The 22,548-nt window shown below is 37.4% G+C and overlaps 1 protein-coding gene across 4 annotated transcripts in view; it reads left to right on the forward strand.

Annotated features, from left to right (window-relative positions):
- Positions 1 to 22,160, forward strand: part of LOC140278967 (voltage-gated potassium channel KCNC1-like) — a 48,332-nt gene extending 26,172 nt beyond the window's left edge. For 2 of the 4 annotated variants that reach the window (XM_072374111.1, XM_072374109.1), the window contains 2 exons: positions 604 to 798; positions 10,117 to 19,321. In XM_072374111.1, coding sequence (XP_072230212.1) covers positions 604 to 798; positions 10,117 to 10,271 — 350 coding nt within the window. In that variant the 3' untranslated portion in view covers positions 10,272 to 19,321. Of the gene's footprint in view, positions 1 to 603; positions 799 to 1,742; positions 1,872 to 10,116 lie in introns of all 4 variants that reach the window. The other 2 variants (XM_072374110.1, XM_072374112.1) reach the window with 2 other exon arrangements.
- The last annotated feature ends 388 nt before the right edge of the window (positions 22,161 to 22,548 follow it).

The following is a 22,548-nucleotide window of genomic DNA, read 5'->3' on the forward strand; positions in this document are numbered from 1 at the left end:
GCATTACTGAACTGGCTCAGTCATCAGTGAGCCACAAAATATTGGTTTCCTCTGTGCTTTTACTGCATCTTGTCTGCTTGGATTTCTTGGATGTCTTTTTGTAAGTTGTTTCAATATATTTTGTTTCTTAAGGACAAAATGAATTAATTCAGATTTTAATACTCTGATAAGTTGCATGCCTGAGTTGAAGTGTTGGTCGTGCTATGACTAATGCTCAGAATTACAAAACTTTTCTCTTTAAAAGGTGGATATGCTACTGTGTTACCAAAAATAGTGGCCCAGATTTATAAAACACAAATTTAGACAAAAAAACCCAACAAAAATACCTTTAGTGAAAAAAAAGTGAAAATGTAGCAGAACATCATTCTACTGGACAAAATGAAACCGATTAAACAATGTCAAAAGAGAAACAATATATAAAAACACATTTAAAACACATCAAGAGAGCACCAAACACATTCTGCAGAAAACAACAGCAACAAAGAAATCATTATTTAAATTTTTTCTGTTTTGTTGTGCTATTTAAAATGTTATGTTTTTGAGGAAATAGACACACAGTATGTCCCTCTCTGAGTAACTCCTTTTTGTGGTTTTACATTTCAGATTCCAAGCAGAATGGTGATGCAGCCTCGGCTGCCTTGGCTAACGAGGACTGCCCCACCATTGACCAGGTGCTGAGCCCAGACGAACGGAGCCCTATTGGTCGAGGGCCTACTCGGGAACGCTACCAGCAGGACCGAGCCTGCTTCCTACTCAACACCAGGGAATTCCGTGCCACAGATGGGAATGTGCGGAAAGGTACGTTTCACACCAGGAGACGGATATGTAACCTTGCACGTCTTATGTAAACAGATCCACAGCAAGATGCCAGGCACAATATGCTGTAACGTAAATAAAATGTATGTCCAGTGTGCAGCCAATGCAGATAAAGTACTTTAAGGTTATTGTATGTTTCAAAGTTCAGACTCAGATGAAAGAGAGCTCTAGTGAGTTTGGAAGACTCCAATCACGCTTAGCAACAAACACACACATATGGAGTCATGTGGTTGCAACACATGCATATACACCTAGCTCTTCTTCTTTGCTCTCTTTTTTTCCACCTCCTCACATTCATGGTGTCTGTGTTTCCTTCATTGCTTGGTTTCATCTTTGATTTCCTCAGTCACAGAAGATTCTCTGCCTCTGTTTCTCTGTTGCTTCTTTCTCTTCACACGGCCTCAGTCATGTACTCCATCTTTTCATGGTGTCTGTGCATTTAGTTCTCCGTCCCATGATGTCACATTCATTTATACTCAGAAACGATCTGTCTTTCTCTGTCTTCTGGACTCAGACAGTTGACCATGCATTAATTTACTTCTCGTCACTTCTGTTTCTCCTTGTCTGTTTCTCTCTCCCTCCTGCCTTGCATCATCCTTTTATTTGGCCTTCCTACCTCCCACCCCAACTTAACCCATCCTTTTGATGACTTTTCCTATTTAACCTCCCTAAATTTCCCGTCCTGGTTACCCTTTTCCCCCATTTTTAAATCCCCATTCCCACTCCCATTTCCCCCCTTCTTTTCCTTTGTGCTAAACTTATTCTCCCCCCATTTTTTGGTACATGTGCATTATCCTCATGCTCATGAAAACCTGACACCTAAATCCATTAACTATTGCGATCCAACCACCACCACTACCACCAACCTGCACTAAAACACTCCCTCCAAACTTTCAACGCCCCCTGTTGACAACAAACTACTGTAGAGGCTGCAGCCCTGGCACCCAGCCCAGACTCCCCTCTGACTGAGGATTGGTTTAAGATGGAGGGGTCTCTGCTACAGCAGGACCTCAATGCAAACTCCACCTCCTCCTGGATCAAACCATAGCCCAGAGGTAACACTGGAAATAGTAAAGAATAATGAATATGAATAAATTAAGGGAACCCGTAGCCTGGTCATTTTTTGACTGGAAACCTCCAGAAGTTTTGATCTAGCTCTCCACGACTTGGCATGTTTTGCAATAGTACAAAGTGTGCCATGATAGTATAGCACCCACTTTAACACAGATGCAGCTGCACATTGTATGTATGACCTCAAATCACAGACACACAAACATTTCCACAATGTTATGTCTAAATGTTCAATGGCGTAATCTGTGCCTGAAAGTGTGCTGTCGAGTTTAAGTGTTATGTCGAAAGATTGATGCGCACATTTGAGCTAAGGTTACGTAGTGTTAGAATGTGAATTTTAGGGTTCCGGATGGCAAAGAGGCATTTCGGGGCTCATCATCTGATATCTGAGTCATTTCATCCAGTGAAACCTGACTTCAGCCCAATGTCCTGTTGCATGATAATTTGTTTTATCATAGTTTTTGTGAACTGCAGCGATAATCTCAATGATCAATGTACAATATGTTTAAAAAAAAAAAAGCAGAAAATATGGAAAGAAAATGGTATGTCTCTACAATACAAGTAGCGTGCACAAATGTGTGCACCTGTATGTTTGTGTCTGTGCGAGAGCCTAACACCTGCATACAGTCATGAGTGCAAGATGGCATCCATGTGGCTATGCACAAACACATCCAGCAGCTCAAGTGAAAATAACCCACTTGTTGTGTCCTGTGTGAGTAACTAATAAAACATACTCTGAAGAAGAATGAGCGGGAACAGCGGATCACGTTGTTGTCTCATGTGCCTCTATGTTGTTGTTGTCTCTCTCTTCAGGTTGTGTCATATCACGCGTGTGTATGTGGGCTTTTTCATTCTTACATGTTTATACACTGTGTCTCTGTCCTCTCAATGCCGTCTGAGTGTTGTGTTTGTGTCGTTGTGTGTGGCTTAATTTTGGTTTTCCCTTCTACTGTGTTTATTCATGTTTATTCCCTATCCCACAAACCTGCACCTTCGCAAACAGAAGCACGCACTGCTATCTTAAACAAAACTGCGGCAAAAATAATATATGTTGACACTGAAAAGCAGTTCCAGTGGCTTTTATTCTGAATTTGAATAAAATTCACTTGAATCTTTAACATATGTATGCATAAATGCACATATGTTGAATTTTATTATAAGGATTCATTGGCCATCCTTGATAGTTTTAATGGAGTGCAGTGCCGTGCGTGATTTTCCTAAGGCCTAAGGTTACGGGGATGAGTGAAATCATCCACGTCAAGGAATAGTACTTCTTGAAACATGGCATGCTGAAAACAACCAAATCTATTGTGTTTTCATCCAAAGTCTTCCAACAGCAAAAAATTATGTCAACTTATAAAGTGACTACAACATTGCAGAGTTGATATACAAAATATTGTGCAATGAGCGTGTAATGGATCTGAAATACTATTCCCAAGACTATACAACTGTGCTTTCAGTGCCTAGTGTAGTGCAAAGTTCTGGGACTTTTCTTAATCGTTCAGTGGAGACCTGGGTAGAAATCAAAAGGAATATGAGCTGCACTCGGCGACTGAAGCACTTACACACTTACTGACTAGACAGACAAATGCTGTGACAGATTTGACCGAAAAGTGGCTATGGTAAGGTAAGCGAGCCCTGAGCTGTCCAAACCTTTCACGTAGAGGTCGCTGACATCCCTACAGTTTTAAATGGTGATTCTGTATAAACTACAATTTAAGTGCCACAAAAATCCCTCTTTAAAGCAAATCAGGAGAGCACTGAGGAAAATAATTGCTGGAGTCATTAGGATGCTGCTTTAGGCAATTTACAGGCAAATTGTACACTTTAATTTGTACCTTTTGGTTGGGGATCTAAAACGGTCCTTGTCTTTTTAGTATCTTGAAAATTGTGCACTGCAGAAAGAGATTCCACTTGGTGCTTACAGAGAAATTTGATCTGTTTCTTGCTTTCTCTGAAACCCGATTCTCCCAGCATTAGATAACAAGGTCATGTGCATACAGCCCCTTGATAGACAAGTGACCTGTACAGGAATAGTAAAAATAGAACCGCGGCCACATATAGTCAGATTTATGGTCTTTAAAAACTTACATGATTAGCAATCTACGAAATCTGTGATTTAAGAGAAGCTGTAACTATCAAGAAAGAAAAGACCCAACAAAAAACAAAAACAAGTTTACAGTCTCTGCTGAAAATACATATTCTCCTTGGTATTTTTAAAGAGGGATTCTCATGTCTTCCAAGACTCCTTCTTGTGTGCTTCTTTTGTGATTTATTTGGTAGATCTATACGCAAGATGTCTTTGCCAACTTATTTTCTCAGCTTCTCTGTGTCCTCCTTGTGATTGCTGGCCATTTGACTTCCTGTGCACCCAGTGCTATATGCATGGCTCACAAAGGTCAAACGGTCAATCGCGTCTCTTTGATTGCACACTCAAATCCCTCCTTCAGACCTTTGTCAAGGACCTCGGTCATGTTGAGTTCAGGCTCTACTTCTTTGTCTCTTTCTCTGTTCTTTGCAACTCTCTCTACTAACTGTATGTGTACAAGTTATGTTTTCATTTAGTTTAGTTTCTTTTTTTTCTGTGCTTTTTTGTGTTGTTTCTAACATAGTGTGTATTTTTGTATTTCTTTGGAGTATTTTTCAGTCAAAATTCAGTTCAAATTTGTATTTTGTGTGTTCTTGTGTGGATGCATTATTGTTTTTTTTAGTCTGTGTAGGATTAAGTTACATTTATTTGGAATTACAAGTTTTTTGCTGTTGTTTGTGGTTTATTTCTTTTTAATGTCTCTGGGCTTTGTACAACTGTGTTTTGTGCTTTGACTTCCCCTGTGTTCTTCCTGTGTTCTCCTGTAAGTTTTATCAGTCCTCTGTTGACTTCTATCTTTTAATTGGAACGACAAAGAAAACTGCCAACAAATAATACAACAGTGGTGCAAATCTCACTGGGTAAGGACATCATCTCAAGGACATATTTGACCCAAAAAATATGTTAAATAGCTAGAATATCTACACCCATATTGTGAAAAACTGTTTTTTTTTTCATAGAGTAGGAATAAGAAATGCTTTATCTGTTAGCTCTCATCAACACATGGTGCTTGTTTAAACAAACACCCAAAAATAGTTCACATCCACATTTCATCCCACCTATACTGTTTTCTATTCATAATTCTAAAACTAATTAGGACTGACTATTGATAAAAAATCTTTTGCAAGGCAGGTTTTTTATAACACACGGTATCTGTTGTTTCTGCTCGTGCTCTTGCACTTTACAACAGTCAATTTATGTTGTAGACGTTTTTTTAACTACTGTAATGAGCGCCAACAAAATGTTGTCTCTAAAATGAACTCCGACAAGTTTTCTTGTGTAAAGCAGTTCATGTGAACACGTGTCTTATGTGGTGCCACTTGTCAGTCCTCTGTTTGTTCTCTTTTAGCTTTATACATAATATAAGACCTCTACGTTGCCTTGCATGATCTGTTGTGTATAACTTTACCTGTGCGTCTTCTGTCTCATCACAACATGCAAATATTCAGTCCGAGCCAGATTTTTACCCTGCAGAAGAAGTAATGAGTCCCAATCCATGTATATGTACAGTGCATATGTAAGCACATGTAATTAATATTCACATGTGTGATATAATTAAGAGAAGTTATGAAATATTAAGTGGATTAGAGCTTTAATTATACAAGTTGATGCATACTCTACAGGTCTCTGTGACCCACATACTGCTACCAAGAGGAAGCAGGACACTGTTGCAAGTCATATAGTTTCTCCAGAAAAGATGACAGGCACTGTATACACTGTATGCACACTGTGTCCCCAGTAATGGCTATGAAGAGATGTATACATGTAATTATGGGTAATAGGAGATCAAACCATCTTCAACAGGCAATTGAGAGTGATACAGTATGTGGCCATTCTAAGAATAGAATCTGAACAGTCAGCAAGGCCTGTGAATCTGCGGGAAACACGCCCTCGTGACAGGACATATGTGAAGTTCATATGTGGTTATGTAGTTTCCTGCTTCCTACATGTATACAGTACATCTACGAGGGCTTATTTTGAGTTTGAGACCATTTCCTTGGTAAACAATCTGGCCACAATATTTGCAGCTCCTTCTCTCTTCCTCTGTGTCTTCCCTCTACATAACCTTCTCCTTCTGTGATTAACACTCATTTTCCATCCCATCCCCAGGCCGTCACTGCAGTGCAAGTGTAACTAAAGTCTGACTCTAGGTAGGTACGCACTCCCTCCATAGTGTAAATTAAGTGTGACTTTGGACAGAAATTATGTCATCACTGAATACAATGACAGCCAGACTCGGCATTTCCCCTGACAGAGAATCCCAGGGCACTAAACCCCTGTTGATGTTGTTGTAAATACATAAGATAATCAAAAGAGGAGGAGAGCAGACTGTGACAACCTGCAGTGGCTAAGACAACTTTATACGCGTTTTTATGCTCATTTCGGAAAAATGTCATATTGTTTTTTTGGGGATTTTACAAAGAAATACTTGCATATATCAGCAAAAGCAAACTAATACTCATAATTTGTCTGCTAAGCAGGTGAATCATAATCATACAGCCTTATCCTCAGTGTTCTCCATCACTTTCACCTTTTGCGTAATCATTAGATGAGAACATTTTTTCTCTCTTTATTGATATTTTACTGATATTCTAATTCCAAATCCTCTAAATTTGTATCAAAAAGACTAATTAAAGGTATCTTAATCACACCAAACGTGGCTATTTCAAGCTACGTTTTTCCATCTTTTAGGGTCTGATTGTGTGAAAATGAAAATGTATGTAATTGCTCCAGTTTTGAGTGAAGACATAAATCAATGAACAACTCCAGTGTGATCCAAAAAAGCAAAATCCTGTGTCGCAGTGAATAAGCTGATAGACTGAGGTTGGTATTATAAGACTATGACAGTGTTATGGGTAGGTTTCCTGCAGAGAAAGATTTGTGTGTGATGCAACGCATGTTTTGCTCAGGCAGAAGTCACGCTCTGAAATCTCAAGGGAGGTGAGTATTGAAAGTGAAAACGTGAGTGAGAGCTCTGCGAAGGAGCTGACTTACACAGTTGGATTACAGGAAGCATAGCTTTCTGTTGTCTTAAAGACTGGAAAGCAAACAATCAATGCAAACAAAGCAAAACGAGGCACCGCAATTTGCAAAGCTTTCACAGACTACCTTCAGGGTAGACTGGGAAATGCTCAGGTTGCAGCAGCCATAGTGGCACTAGCCCTGTCCATTTACTGAGCCATGCACTTATCTTTGCGGTGAACATTTTCACCAGGATGACTGCTGCCAGTCAAATAGGAGAATAAAAGCTGCACCCAAAACACATATTGCTGACAGGGACTGCTGCTCTTTGGATTACACGGCACTCTCTGCGTGCCTAGTTATAGCATACTCACTCGATTTTGGCTCAATTCCAAACATTTTTGTCCCTATTAATCATTTAGCCTCTAAAACATGGGAAAGTAGCGCCCAGGTTTAAAAATAAAGTCGTTTTTTCTTTAAAGCAGAAACTAAACAGTTTAATTAAGCATGACCACCTTTACCTTCGCTCGACTGGTCTTAGTTCAGATGAAGATCTTAGTATATATTCTTAGCATATACGAAACCGTGTTCTCAGTAGTTTTCATCACATGAACAGTGTGCGTTCTTCCTCTCTTTCTTTCACTCACATTTGGCACGCTGCATGCAGATTTTTGTTGATCAGCAGGAAAATATGGGAATTTCAGAGTGGAGTTCAAACTAAAATCTGCCTTTGTTCTTACTTCAGATCAAAGCTTCCACATATTGAACATGTTGATTCTTTTAGGCATCCGTTGTTGTTTAAAAAGAGTGCATGCGGGTAAAGCAGTTGCTTAAAATTGAGCTTAGTATTCATAGTGTAGCATAATATCTAATCACTAAAAAAGTTATGGCCAGGTCATTACTACAGCATAGTGGTTAGTTTTTGGCAGAAACAAGACATGTAATAAATTATTCAGAGAACTCTGCAGCTTTCGAATGAAACAGTCTCACAAGGTACATTACAGTTTGTTGATTACTAGTTACACATTTAGTTAAATTTAAATCATATTTCAGTTTCTGTCGATGAATAGCTGGAAATGTAAAATCTGTTCATGAAATACAAACTATTCCTCTATTGTTTTATAGTCAGACTGTCGGTGAAACCCACACACACACATTTTATTTCTTGTAGCTGCCTAACAGTAAAATCCACCCCACCTTTCATCAGGCAGATGCTTTTAACGTGGCGCATCAGCACTTTGCTTGAAGGGGAAACCTGATACAGCTCAGGCACGTGTCAGAGAGTGAGCAGTTAACTGTAAGGTGGATATGAATTAGATATAAGTATGCTAGATAACATGTGACATCATTCAAAATTCAACACAAGGAGGGTTTAAAATCTTAACAATGAAAATGTTGAGCATCAGTCTAAAGTCAGATGAAAGGTTTGTCAGGTAGAACATGTAAGATCACCAAACACAGAGCATTTTTTGTCTGCATACACTAACAAGTGTTGCTCTGACTCAACGGTAAAAGCAGTTGAGGTTTTTCAATATATGTTGTACTCGTCTTTCACTCTCTTATCAGCAAACATTCATTTTTACGACTGCCATGTGACACCGCTTGAGAGTTTGCTTTGAAATGTTTGAACAGAATGAGCTTGAGAATAAAGCAGCACCACAGATTTGGCGAAGAGCCTTTTGGAAATCTTTATATGACTTGAAGCCTTAGAAGCCCAGTGAAAATTCATCATCAATATTTTACAGAGTTACCATCCAGCTAGAGTGCCCAAGCCAGTCAGAGTAAAAAAAGAACTGTTATTTATGGTTGGCTAAAATGATGCGTAGCCTAGAATCACAGAGCTGGCCACTGTGCAACCCAATATTGCCCAACTATTTTCTCGTTTCAACAGGAAGGCACAAAGGGCGTCATATCAATGGGTGTTCCTTGTTGTCTGACTGTGGCCATGCGATGGTTGGAGGTTTTATGTCTGTCTGTTAGTGTCACAATGACTTACATTTTCAGCTAATAAAACATTCATATTGTAACTGTTAAAGCTCCAACCATCATATGTCAGTTAACCAACCATTGGTAGATAACTGTTACCTACCAATGGTGTTTTTCACTTCACCTGATGCGACAACACGCCGTCAGCACAGCTCTACCTTCTCTGTGGCGGCCTCCTACAGGGAGAACTCAACATCTGCATGCTGTGTTTCACACCTAAAATACAGCGGGAAAGGACACAATGGCCAATGTGCGATTTGATAAGTTGTAAACACACCTTGAGTAGGGCTAGAATTTACTTGCGCAGCTGGATTTAGTCGTTAATCCCTCTTTTTTCGCGTGTGTCATTTCCCACTGTAAGCAGAAAAAGAAACTGACCTCAGTGCAGGCTGCGATTACTGGTAGAGAGGAAATGTTTTTTTTAAAGTTGCAGAGAGCATTTTCGTGTTGACCATCTGAAGTTTATAGAAGTCAAAAGCAAATGCTAAGTGAGCTGTTCGTGATGCATAATGCAAGCCAATTGACTATCCTATATAAATTTGTTAGTGTTCTTTTTATTAAGGTTTTCCTTTTGAAACTTCCTGTGGTCAACTAGTACACTGTATCAGTGATATGTGGGTAATTGCCACTTTGTGTTTATGTTCAGCTTTGTACTATTGGTCAAATGGTTGTCTAAAGCACCTCAACATCAGCTACTTTTCTTCGCTTGATGAAATGTTGGGTGATTTATGCAACAGGCCTATAATTAGTGTTAATTTTCCTAATATCTAAAAAATGTTTTGCTTTATGTATTTGGGGAAAAAAGACATGTCATAACTCGCATTTTCTTGTTTTGTCTTGTCTGTCTTGTCTCTGTCTGTCCTTGTGTGCCCTTTACATGTCTTTATGCTTTGACAACATTTTCAATTTATCCTCAATTTCTTTTTTCTCTTCACTTGTGTGCTTCTTCTCGTTTTGATATCCTTTTATGTCATCTTAAATCTCATGTTTTAAAACTATGTAACCCTCATAAAAAAAAACCACTTGAATATGGAAAACTTCTCATTATGTGCCCAATCATTTCACCTATGATTTCTATTAATTTTGTACGCATATGTCAAACTATGTAAAAAAACAAAAAAAACAACAAAAAAAACATGATAACATGATATGATCTAATGAAATGGATGATGGTTTAAATTATTTTCTTAAAGCAACGGGCTACGAGAAATCTCGCAGTCTGAATAACATATCTGGAATGGCTGGGTCATCACTGCGGCTTGCACCTATCACTAGTCCACCCTTTGAGACCTATGAGACCCCGGGACAACTGCGCCGCTGTCGTTCACCCATCCCCTCCATTTTGTAGCAGAAAGGATGCACTCGATTGGATGATAAAGAAATGCATTGGATTAGCTGTGGACTGGTCAAACCGAAGCCTCCATTTGCATTATACACCGTGCGAGTACAATAGCAATAATATTAAATGAACTTGAATTTAGAGTGAATTCAACAGTTTGTGATGCATGCATCAGGTATGCAGAAGGGTTAAAGTACTAAGTGTAGCTTTAACAGTACAATAATTAAAAATGATTAGAAGAAATGTTAAAACTATTGAATTGGTTAGTTATGAAATGGTGTCACGGGTTGAGAAAAACCGATGCGGACATGTTCATTTTGAAACCTAGATGTGTAAATAGACATTAATTTTGTGTGTTCTGGACCAAACTAAACTAAGCTCACATCTCTGTCTAGAGAGATGGCCATCATCCAAGATGTTTTGGTTAATTTAGCCAAAGACAAGACTAGATTGAATAGATTAGATTGATGCTGAACAGGTTTGAACATTCTGTCTTTTGTGACTATTAATGTAAGAACAGAGTAGATGTCGTATTGGTAAACCCTAAGCTTCTGTAGACCGCAGTGTTAACTCAACATCATGTCATAACTGGACACTTTATGTGGATAGTTTTAACAACACAGCCAAACAATGTCCAGGGCTCAAAGAACAAAACATAAGCCATAGTGAAAAAGAAAAGAATAGAGTATTCTCCACTATTATATTGCTGATCTGATCCCATAAATGCAAGTGTTAACCTCCATTGTACAGTTAAAAGTCTTTTCAGTCACTCTAGGATGGGGGTAGCTATTAGCTCATTGCAGTATCCGATACAGTTCGATTTGCTTATATTTATGGCATCACTGTAGGTAAAAATAAAGAGTATGGAGTTATAGAGAAAAGCAGGATATAATCTGAGAAGATTTCTGAGATTGAATTTGTGATGTACTAGTAACACTTCAAGCATCTCCGAAATTAAAGAAGTAACCGCGTACTTTGCATTCAGGTTTAGCCACAAACAAATACTTTAGAATCACCATAATATCATGAGCTTCCAGAATATGAAGATCCATTATCATAAACTGGGTGTCGGGTCACAGCACACCAACAGGCTAATCTAGAAAACTTGATGGCTTTTGAGCATCTGAAACTGCAGCAAAATGGACACATATCAGCAAAATACTTAATAATATTATATTGACTCAAATAAGATTTGTGGTACAGCTGTATATGATAGGATAGTTGTACCCTCTACCCACAAATGAAGGATTTAACTAAAATACTCAAAAGAAGAATATTGCTTTCCTCTTCTCTTGCAAAACCTACGATAGCCCTAAGTGTTGTTGTAAAACAGCTACCCAAAACACTTTTTCATTCGTTACCTGAAAAATATTTAGAAAAGAAATTGGAAGTAAGAGTATTTAGAAGGCCCAAGTCATGCAGATTTCCATTTATGCATGTCTTTCCATTTATCCAATTTTAACCATTTCTTTTCAGAACATTCACACAGTTATTATTCTAATTTGTTTTACCCTCAAATTAAACTTGTTAGCTTGTGATTACAACGTGGGAAAGGTGCAACCTGTGAGCAGGGAGCTTTTTTTGTAAAATTCCACTTTTAAGGTTACAGCAACATTGATTTGGATCCTTCTTGTAATTTTGAAAAAGAAATCACTTAGTTAGTTTTGGTGGTAAGCAACTCTGAAAGATGTGCTGTTGGAGATGCACATTAGACTCAGTTATAACCTGATTCAGATTGTTTTTTTAGCGTCTTATATTAGTGGTTGTTAACTTTGTTTAGCAGCACGAGACCTCATCAGCAGAACTGCCTCTGCCTGCGGGCTCTGTCTTTTTTTTCCTTTTTCCTAAATAGCCTTTGTCAAAAAAAGCAAAACAAAACAAAAAAAGATACCCAGTTTGGTTTTCATACAATAAGTTGCATCCTTGATAATGGTAAATGACTGAATGGGCCTTTGGAAAAATCCTAATCAGGACAGCCATATAAATGAAATATGTACTTGTAGTATAAAAATCTTTTATTTTATTCTTCTTGAAGAAAACTAAGTGCAATGTATTTAGAAAGCTACTCCAAAAGCAACTTTAAAGAACTAAGTACAACCTATGTGATCTACATCAAATATGGATGACTATAATTAATCATAAAGTTTGAGTAAATACAAGCACTTTACTAACAATCAGTATTAATTACTAACCTTTAAAGCTTGCATGTTTGCATAAAATACAGATTATATTCCAAAACAAGAATAGACACATGAGAACATGTAAACATGCTCGTTTCACCTCATCACTGTCGTTTTTTTAAACTTTTTTTGCCTCATTAAAAAAAAGAAATGTAAAAAAAGAACATACCGACTACAAATTGATTTTAAATCTTTTGCATTAGATGTGCCTAAAAAAAATTTTCAGGCAAGTTGCAGCTTTTGTTATTTAGTAAATGAGTTTACTTTTGTCGGAAGTCTCATCTTTTACATATATGTCGAGCTTATGTTAACAACGGAGCAAAAAAAGATTAGAACTATGTCACATTCACATATGCAATAAACATGCAATATTACTTTTATGCTGGAAAACATGCTGTGCACACACATATGTAAATATGCAGATATATTTTTAACCAAAAAAAATGCACAGATTCAGAAGGTGGACAATTTATTATCTTTAAATCAGCTTTTCCAGGTATAAGTGTGCAAAGGTATTATAACATGAGCCATTTGTCTTGTTGTTTTTTTTTTTTTTTTTTTTTTTTTTTAATATTTTCTATTACAGTTTTTATTTTCAAGCCTTTGTACTCCATTTTGATGTTGTGGTTGCCAATTTTGATGGATTAAGTTTTGTAAAAGTTTTATATTTTTCTTCATTTTTACTGGTATTGTGTATTTCATTGTAAGAAATGACTTTTCTGTACAAAAAATATGACATTGTAGCTGTAAGAACCTTAATTGACAGGAACGTAATAAGAGTTCAATCCAGAAATAGAACTGAGTGCTTGTGGACCAAGATGTGCAGGTATGAAGGGAGAGTATTTCCATGCTTGTTTAGAGTCCTGAAAGTCTTATTGTCATAATCTATGGTCCAGATTTAAATTTTTGGTCAGAAATCCATGTGCTTCCAGACGCTTACCTTGAAAACTTAGATATGCAGTTTTTAGATAAAAGTTATTACATCACTTTAATGTTTGCTTGAATCTCTTGTTGATGGTCTTGTTTAGGATAGATCATGTCACTGTAAGAAGTCATGCTTGGCAGGCTTCGTCCGATACAGGTTTTTGAAGCCCATCGCACATACCTTCAGACCAAAGTTGTCACACTCAGTGTTGTGTCATTTTCATCTAAAAAAAACGAACAAAACAGTATTTTGAATGTTGTCTGAAAATGCCTGAAACAGCATGCAGAGGTTTGTTTCTCAAGTGATTCACAGCATTTTTGTGCTCCTTGATGTACGTCAACCCAAACTTGTAGAAGTATAACTAGGAAAACTCTGGGACAGTGGGTTTTTAAATTGATTATGACCCAGGACAAATCTTTTGTGAACATGTAATGAGCGAAACGCGCGGGAGGTTTTGTTCAGTGATTGAGCGGGGCTAAGTTGTCAAAGCTAATCAGAGTCCACCTGTGCAAAGTTGAAGTGTAGTTTGCAACTTTTGCAAGCGTCACTTCTCTCACTGCTCAAATTGTCATTAAACCCTTTAAGCGCAGACGCATAGTATATAATCACAACATGACTCCCCAATGTGGATGTTACATTTTACAGACTCTTTGCCTTACATGGCACTTTGTCGGTAGTCGAGGAAAATGGTCAAATGTTATTCTTTAATGATACAACTAAATAATGGAATACAAGATTCATACAGTCACACATGCAGCTTTCAGATGACATTTATCTTTATAGAATTACTGTTGTTTCCATATTTCCTTTGTGTTGTCCAAAAATTAATCTGATGAATGTTTTAACTGTGAGTTATCTTTAACTTAATAAGAGTTAGATCACATAATTGTGACCAATATGAATACTTATCACACTCTAAAGCAAATGTTGATGAAGTGAACAAAATAGGCATTTGTTTTAAGTGCCTCTATGAGGCACTCAATATAAGATGCACACTAGCTAGATTCAACTAGCTAAAACTTTGAAGTCGTGCTTGATAGGTCAGTGGTTATTAATGAATGTGTACATATCTGTATCTACACATGTGAATACATTAAAGTCATATGAAATTAACCTATCCATGTATAGTTTGTGAGTGTTGTAGAGGAGATTTCATAACCACTGATTCTAACTGATCTAATATGTATGTCCACACCAAGTGTTGGAAACAGAACCTGGCTTTCTTTTTGCATTTACAAGCTGCCATTATATTTGTTTGTTAATCATCATTATTTTACTGTCTCATTTTTTTAATGTTTATTTTTATTATGTATGGTGAACTGTTATGATCTCTAATGATAACTAAGAACAATCCAATGATCCAAGTGAGTTATTAGTCTTGTGTTGTGCCATCCTTGGGGTAAATACACAATACAACTAAATAAATGGACAGCTGTTGCTAATATGTCTTGAAAATACACGTATAAAAGTGCAGCTTTTAGGCGAAAGAAATGCAGACATGTACTGTTTATACTGTCTGTCTCTTTAAATGGTTCTTATGATTATGGGTGTACTTCAGTAAAACAATTCCCATAAAACTCACCAGGAAGAACCAGAATACTGTATCTCATTTTCATGTTTACCTCAGAGTACTTTTCTGTACAGCTTACACCATGATTGACATTGCTGCGCTGTCTCAATTTGAACATGGCCTATTTTCACTTTCCCGAAATGACCATTGGAGCCTTTAACCTGCACTAGCTGCCAAAATCTGCAGGCAACATGCAGCATCATCAGGCTATTGACCACACATCTAATGCAAAAGTTTTCATTGATGAGGCTGATGATTTAACACTACTAAACACCAAAGAAAGCCACAACACAAGGAACATAGATGTTTATTGAAAATCTGTTTCTCTAGTGAGCTTCAATTGGAATTAGTATTGTTGCTGAAAATCCTTATACTGGATCTAAAGAGTATGGGCTTCCCTCTCCATGTGACCAAATAACAACCATTGAGGATTAGAAGTGCAATGAATTCAGGCTTTTTGCCAGTTAAAAGTATCGCATGGAGGTACTCAGAGTTGTGCATTCGAAATTGCAAGTGCAAAAATTATAAATGCCAATAATAAGGCTTATATAAGTACCAACATCAAAAGTTTATCCTACAACTTCTGATCACCTTATGTCATCAGTCACTTAGCTGTTAGGTGTTAAACCAAAGCATGATGACTGTGTGTAAGAAAAGTTCTTTAGCACAGTTTAAAGAGGAATGAATCAATAATCAATTGTGTTTTAAAACCATGAATACATATGATTTACTGATTACATGGAGAAAGAATAAGGTTTTAAATCTCTTGTAAAGAGTAATTTTTGGCTTTCACGAAGCAAAATTCACCTAATAAACTTTTAACACTTCATAAAGCATGTAATCTGGCAGGAAACTCGGCTGCTTTTCCTCTTCTCAGCTTTTGTTGAGAAAATTCAAGACTTTTTGTGGAGACTTGCCATTCACAGGTCTGTTAAAAGACAATATATTCTTCTTACTTCTGGAATTTAGTATCTTCAAACTTCAATAACTTTTGGCAACAATCTTTTGTCATGAAATATCAATAACAGAGAGGAGAGGGACCCCCTCTCTCACAGTTTACTTCCCCTATTTTAAACATAACTAGATGCTGTGGGAGCTTTAATTTGTCTTAGTAGGAATGGACAAAGCAAACACTACAAACATAGTAACAGCCTGACTCTTTATAGGAACTGCAATCTTTTTACACAGCTTGTAAATTTAATCTAAATCCATTTTATATACAAATAAGTTGCTAAATGTGCTACCTTTAATTTATTGATAGAATGCAATGTCAATGCTTACCATTTACCCATTTAACATTTACTTAACAACTGGCCTGGTGCACAAATGATGAACACCACACATGCAGTGGACTTTGACAGAGGAAGAGTGAAACGAAGAGCACATGGGAAGAGCTAACACAACTGCAGTGAGGGAGGATGTCTGCTGATGACACCACAGCACAAGTGTGTATTCACCCAGTGAATGTACATCATCGATGTGCATCATTTTTTTTTCCGTATCTGAAGGCAAAACATGTAAAATGTATGAATGTCCTGTTGTTCATTTTAGATGATGTGTGGTTTAGAATTGGTGTTAACCCTCCTGAAACTGCATATGTGAGTCATTCCTTCATAAAATATGACTATCTGCTTTTTGTTTTTAATGTGAAAATGTCCACAACTGGCATCAAGCGTGTTTTTATGAGTCAATCTGTCAAAAGTGTTTTTTGTTTTTTTTTCTGTTTTTTTTTTCCATACTGTATGTAAATTAAACTGTTTGCACACATACAAACACATACATATTAGTGGATAACATAATCACAAGCTCTCCATCACCTACTGTTGTTTACTTTGAAATGTTAGAGAAATAATTCACTCCTGTACAGTGAAAATTGATATGGTGCCGGTCAGTTGACTGGCAGTTGGTTTCATATATTCTGTTGTTTGTGTTTCCAATAATGTTGTCACCGTATTTAAAGTCACAACTTCTTGATTTTGTCTTTCCAAATGAACCTCTGTTCCAGCTTATATGTGTGCGTATCTGTATGATAGAGAATGTTTTAGTTGTCATCGTTGTTTGTGTACTTCATTCTGACACAGTTAACCTGCAGTTTACAGGTAATGGGAATCCCTGATTATTTCACTATTGCTCGTAATGACAGTAACATTATGGAATTGTGTTATGGAAATCCAGTTAATTGACTATTTTGAACAAAAAACTACTTAAGAATTAAGATTTGTTTTAATCAGGTGTGCACTTTTATAAATCAATCTAGATACAAGTTCTTAATCATAATGTTACCAGTCTCAATCAACATATTTTTTTTACATTTCATGTGCTGTCAGAGAACTTATAATTAATGGCTTTCTGTTTTTGTCTTTGCAGTGTTAAGTTTCTAGCATTCGCCTTCTCTCTTATGAGGAGTCAGTAACCGGTAAGCAAAATTGCGGCAGGAGCCACATAAGTGACAGGCGTGTCACGGATGGACAGTTTAAAAGGAGATCTCTGGGGTGACAAGAAAGACCAGAGGTTAATCATCAATTTGAAAAAATAAAAAAGTAAATAATAAATCACATGGTCTGCTCCTCACATCGTTACCAAAGCAGCCTCTTGGAACTCTGACCACACTTTTTGACAACTATCTGACTCCTTTTTTCACTCCTTTTTGTTTTTTCTCTGCAAAATGACTGAGCATTGCACTAACACACTTTCGGAGAGAAAAGGACTCCTGATTACACATTCCAGATGACATCTCTCTAACATCATTATTAATGGCATCTTATTTGTTGACCAACTCGGCACCATCGACAGTGCTGAACAACTGAGCAACTCCAAGAGTTTCTGAAAACAACGCTCGTCTTCAACTGGACTGAATGAACAATGTAGCATCTCTGCTAACATACTGTAGCATACTGTTGGCTGGGAAATAACTTGACTAAATCCATCAACAGTTCAAAGAGCGAGAAATTTATGCATTCAAGGGATCTTCTAGATGTCATTTCCCTCTTGGGGTCCTTTTTGCTGAAGAAAAAAAAATAATGGCGGGAGTACATGAGAGACAAAGGATCGGTCTTATTCATTAAAATGCTTGACATTCCAAGGAAAGAAGAAATGCACAAATACGAGATCAATCACAAATGCACAACACGCTACAATAGTCCCTTGTTGAAGTTTAGCACTTGTATAGTATGTTTGCCATTGAACCTATGTCTTCCATTAACTTATTTCGGTTTGAAACACTGCCCTCCTCACCCGAACCGAGATCATCAAAAGCAGAACCAACTATGAAGCTGAACAAATGAAGCACATGTAGCATCAGCCCAAACAAATCATGTATGTACACTTAAACTTTCCTAAAACAGTCCCTCTCCCATAATGGTGGAAAAAGACTGCTCTTTATCTCTCATGTACTGATGTGCAGGACTGCACCAGAATCTGTGTGGGATACCAAAGGTCTTATAGCATGCCCTTGCTGAATGACCTTCTGTAATGTATAGTAGATAAGGACAAATACTTAATATAGGGGGAGCTTTTACTCTTGCTTGTACTAACCATTGTCCCTCAATCCTTTTAACTGCCACTGGAATCCTGTGCCTATACGCACATATAAGTATTATCTCAATGTCTGACTAAAGCAGCCATGAGGGGGGTAAATACTGACTCAAGGAGTCAAATCAACTCCTAACACCCTGCCGGGTGAGGGATATTGACCTGCCTAAATTACAACAAAAATGTCCTCCTCCCTGCTCCCTACTGCAAGGACTGCCGTCAGTATATCTGAAACTGTCCATCAGCTGATGGACTGTATATTATTTTTTAAATGGGACCAACCTAATGAAAATATTTCCCCTAACACAAAGGCCAACACTGCCAATTAGGCACAAGAATCTCCAGATGCATACTGCCCTGTCTTTCTCTTGTCCCTTTTGCTGCCAACAGCTACTTCACTGGCAAGTCGTTGTCAAGATGAAGTTTAGGGGCAGAGGGGGTAAATAGGACGAAATGGACCAAGAGTAGAGCAAGTGTGGATGTGTACAAAGAGAACAAATCTATATTTTGATAAACGATTCTACAACTCTCCATTACTTCGGAGGATGTTCCTGATCAGGAAAGGTTGAGAGAGGGAGAAAAAAAAAAAACCTCATGCAAATGTGAAAAGAATACATTCTATTGTGAAATGGAGTCCAGGAAAACAATGGAAGGAAGCAAATATTCCTTCATGGGGGGGTCTGCAATATTGTTAACCCCACGATGGGAAAGACTATGAGCAATGACTGACTCTTGCCTATACAGACATGAGGAAGATAAAGGATGGATGTTGAGATAATTGGGAAAAAAAGAAAAAAAAAAGATAATGCATTTTTGTAACTTTGTTTACCAGCATGACTACTTTGCATGACTGTCTTTTCTGCAAGCCCTTAGTTGAAGACAAGGGTGCTAGAGATACAAAAAAAAAGTATATATAAAATAAATTAAAAAATGTTATATGCAATTAATGTTTTAAAAAAGATTATAATGAAAGAGAAGAGCTATATTTTGTTTTGAAAAGTAAAAAAAATGTGATTATTGAAACATGTATGTTTGCAAAGTACACCCTGAACTGTGTTTTGTTTGATGAAATCTCTCTGCTACTACTGCCCTACACTCTTCATTCCAGTGTTTATGACCTGCCATAGTTTTATTTTGTAATGCATTAAGCGGGATATTTTCTAAGTATTCAGTCAACAAACTTTGCCTGTAGCGTCTGTGCAAAGGATGTTAGTTGTCGTTAATCACAAAGTCCATGTTTCCTCTTTAAGTTGTTTGCCCAACTTCCGTAGCAAAAGCAGCAGCCTTTCTAAAACAACAGCTCTCCATACCACAACTTTAACAGCTGAATTAGCACTCATAGTTTGCTTCTTTTTTTTTTTTCCTTTGGCAATAATACAAGTGTTGTTACATGATTGTAGCAGGTAAAACGGAGAACCTCGAGTCCTTAAAGTATCTTCAAAGCTTTGATGTTTAAGAGATTCTTATGGGTCTTAAATGCCCCTCATATGCAGGATTTCCTTGGGATAGGCAGTTTTGTTCCCCTCGTCCGCAGTAGGAAAACACGAGTACAAGTGTGGCTCGTCCAATAAAGACAACTAAGACCATAAGCGATATCATACTGGCAAAGTCGAGAGAGATTTCAGGTTTGCATGGAACTGACTGCCATTCCAAAGTTTGTGTGTGGTTTTAAGGACTCAGGTGTGCCGATAGTGTGTGTGGATGTTGGTGTTTTGCTATTTTCTTTCTAACATAATAAATTCTAGTATATAGACAACGATAATGTGAACACCTCACAGTGATGTGTAAAAAACGCATGCATTATGACTTGATAATCTCTTAAGGGGGAACAAAGTCTTGACATTTCCCCTTAGCCTCCTGTCATTGTTTGTCATGAATCCCGTCCTGATAACTATAAACACTGTGCCGTGTTGTAGAGCAGAAACGTCTTCCTCGGAGAGGCAACTGAAAACTACTCACACTCACAGTGGTCAGCATGAGTGTGTAGAGGTAGCTTGTCTTCGTTTTTTAGATGGTCAGGTCTTTGCATCCATCAGTTACTGTAGAGTTACAATCGTCCTGCTGGTTCGCTCATTGCAGCACATAACACAGTCATGTAAGCGCCAATCAAAGAGACCCAGAGCTTCCAAAATGATGTCAGAAAGTGAGAAATAGACAGTGAGAAATACCAGTGTCCACCAAGGGGGGGTAATAATCAGAGTGTAAAAAGTCAAAAGAATCTCATTGTTGAGGGTTCTTCAAAAAAGTCATCCTCGGCTTGGTGTTCTAAGTGAGTCTTAGGCCCTGCTGGTTCAGGGCTCAGCTTAGGCAGCTGAATGGTCCTCCGTCCATTCCTAATACATTTTAGTTGGAGGCTCACCAGAATATGAGACTCAATGGTGTGATATAGACAACAGAGAGTAATCAACAATTCTGTTGAGTCTGTGCTGGTTTTACAGGGTCTTGAACTTTTGTCTATTTGCAAAAATGGTTCATGGGATTTTATTTTTTGTCCCGTATCTTTTTAAAACACACTTTTCAGTTCCCGATTTGGAAGGCACTAAGCTACTATGGCTTTGATGGTGACAGAGATGTTTAGGAGAACTTCAAAGTTGATTTGTACACCTGCAAAACCTTTGTGCGTCACCCAGCTTCTTTTTTTTTTTTGTTTGTTTCTATGACCATGTAGTGTCTTTCTCTGCCACCGTCTTCACCATAAGGTCTGCCAAGTCTTTGTTCTCCACATTGTGACTGCTCTGCCAACGCCAGGTTGATAAAGATGTCTTTCCTTTTCCGATGCATAATACTGCCAATTGATTTAGACAGGCTGAACAGAATGAGTTACAGTGTCGAGAGTGCTAAGTCTGTTTTATTTTTCAAAGGTTTGCGATCTGTAAGAAAATGTTAGAGATTTTATGTAGAAACACCTCACACAACCAAAAGAACAAAACTGCTTTACATGATAAGTAGGTGCCACTTGTGTTTTTTTTTTTTGTGTAGGTCATTGTGATGACATGTCCTCTGCAGGTACTATGAAAGTGTCCTGTGGTTCTTGGATACAACATCCTCGACAGGATTCTGTTTCCGTTTTCTTAATATTCCTGTTTCTGTTTCATATATTTTTATTCAATCTAATTCACAAAGGACACTGTATGCAATCTGCACCATGAATGCCACTGATAGACACTTACTGTATGCTCCATGAGACACAGATGTGCTGTCATCAGTTCAGATGATTGCAACCACATGTGTAGTGGCTTTATGGCTTTCCATAGTTACTTAACAATCACGTAAAAATATATTTTATTTTACTAATCGAACTAATCGAAGAGTTGTTTTAGAGGAAATCATACGAAATACATTTTTCTAATATAGGAAATATTATTTTAACTACTAAAAATCCACAATACCCACATGTATACACATGATTTAATGTTCATACATCATGTATCCACGTAAGCATTCCAAAGATTCATTTACATGCTATCGAACTGTATAAAACAGACTTGAGTACTGGTCCATTGTACTGCGGTCTTAGTAGGAGAGTGGATGAGGAAAAGAGGTGGTCACTGGAGCATCTGGTTGTGATTTATGTCGGATTTCATTTTTGAAATGTTGGGACACAAAGACAACTCATCAAGAACTGTATAAAGTATATTTCAATGGAATGTTCATGATCTATCTTTTTATATTTTGAAAAAAAAAAATAGAAACATATCAATAAAGCGTCATAATTGAACATATTTCTACTATTGAGACTTAAAATGTATGAATGTCAATGCAATCTAATGTGAACTAATCTCCATAGCAGCTTGAATGAACAACTAATTAACAGTCATGAGATGCTTTTTCAGAGACATTAAAACTGCTTAAAAATCATTGAAATCAAATTCAAATAAATTAACAAAGTGAACTCAGTTTTGTGTCAGTTTGTTTAAGGTTTCTAATTTCTGAGAAATAATATTGTGTACAGGCGGTCTAAGTTAAGTCTTTTCTTCAGCACATCAGGGTCTGGATACAACAACACAGCGACTGATTTAATCAGACACAAAGTGAGAACATAGTGAAAATCCAAATTCTTCCGAGAAACAAAAGGATAAC

Source organism: Leuresthes tenuis, unplaced genomic scaffold (genome assembly GCF_036924035.1).
Source record: "Leuresthes tenuis unplaced genomic scaffold, fLeuTen1.0.hap1 SCAF_20, whole genome shotgun sequence".
NCBI lineage: Eukaryota > Metazoa > Chordata > Actinopteri > Atheriniformes > Atherinopsidae > Leuresthes > Leuresthes tenuis.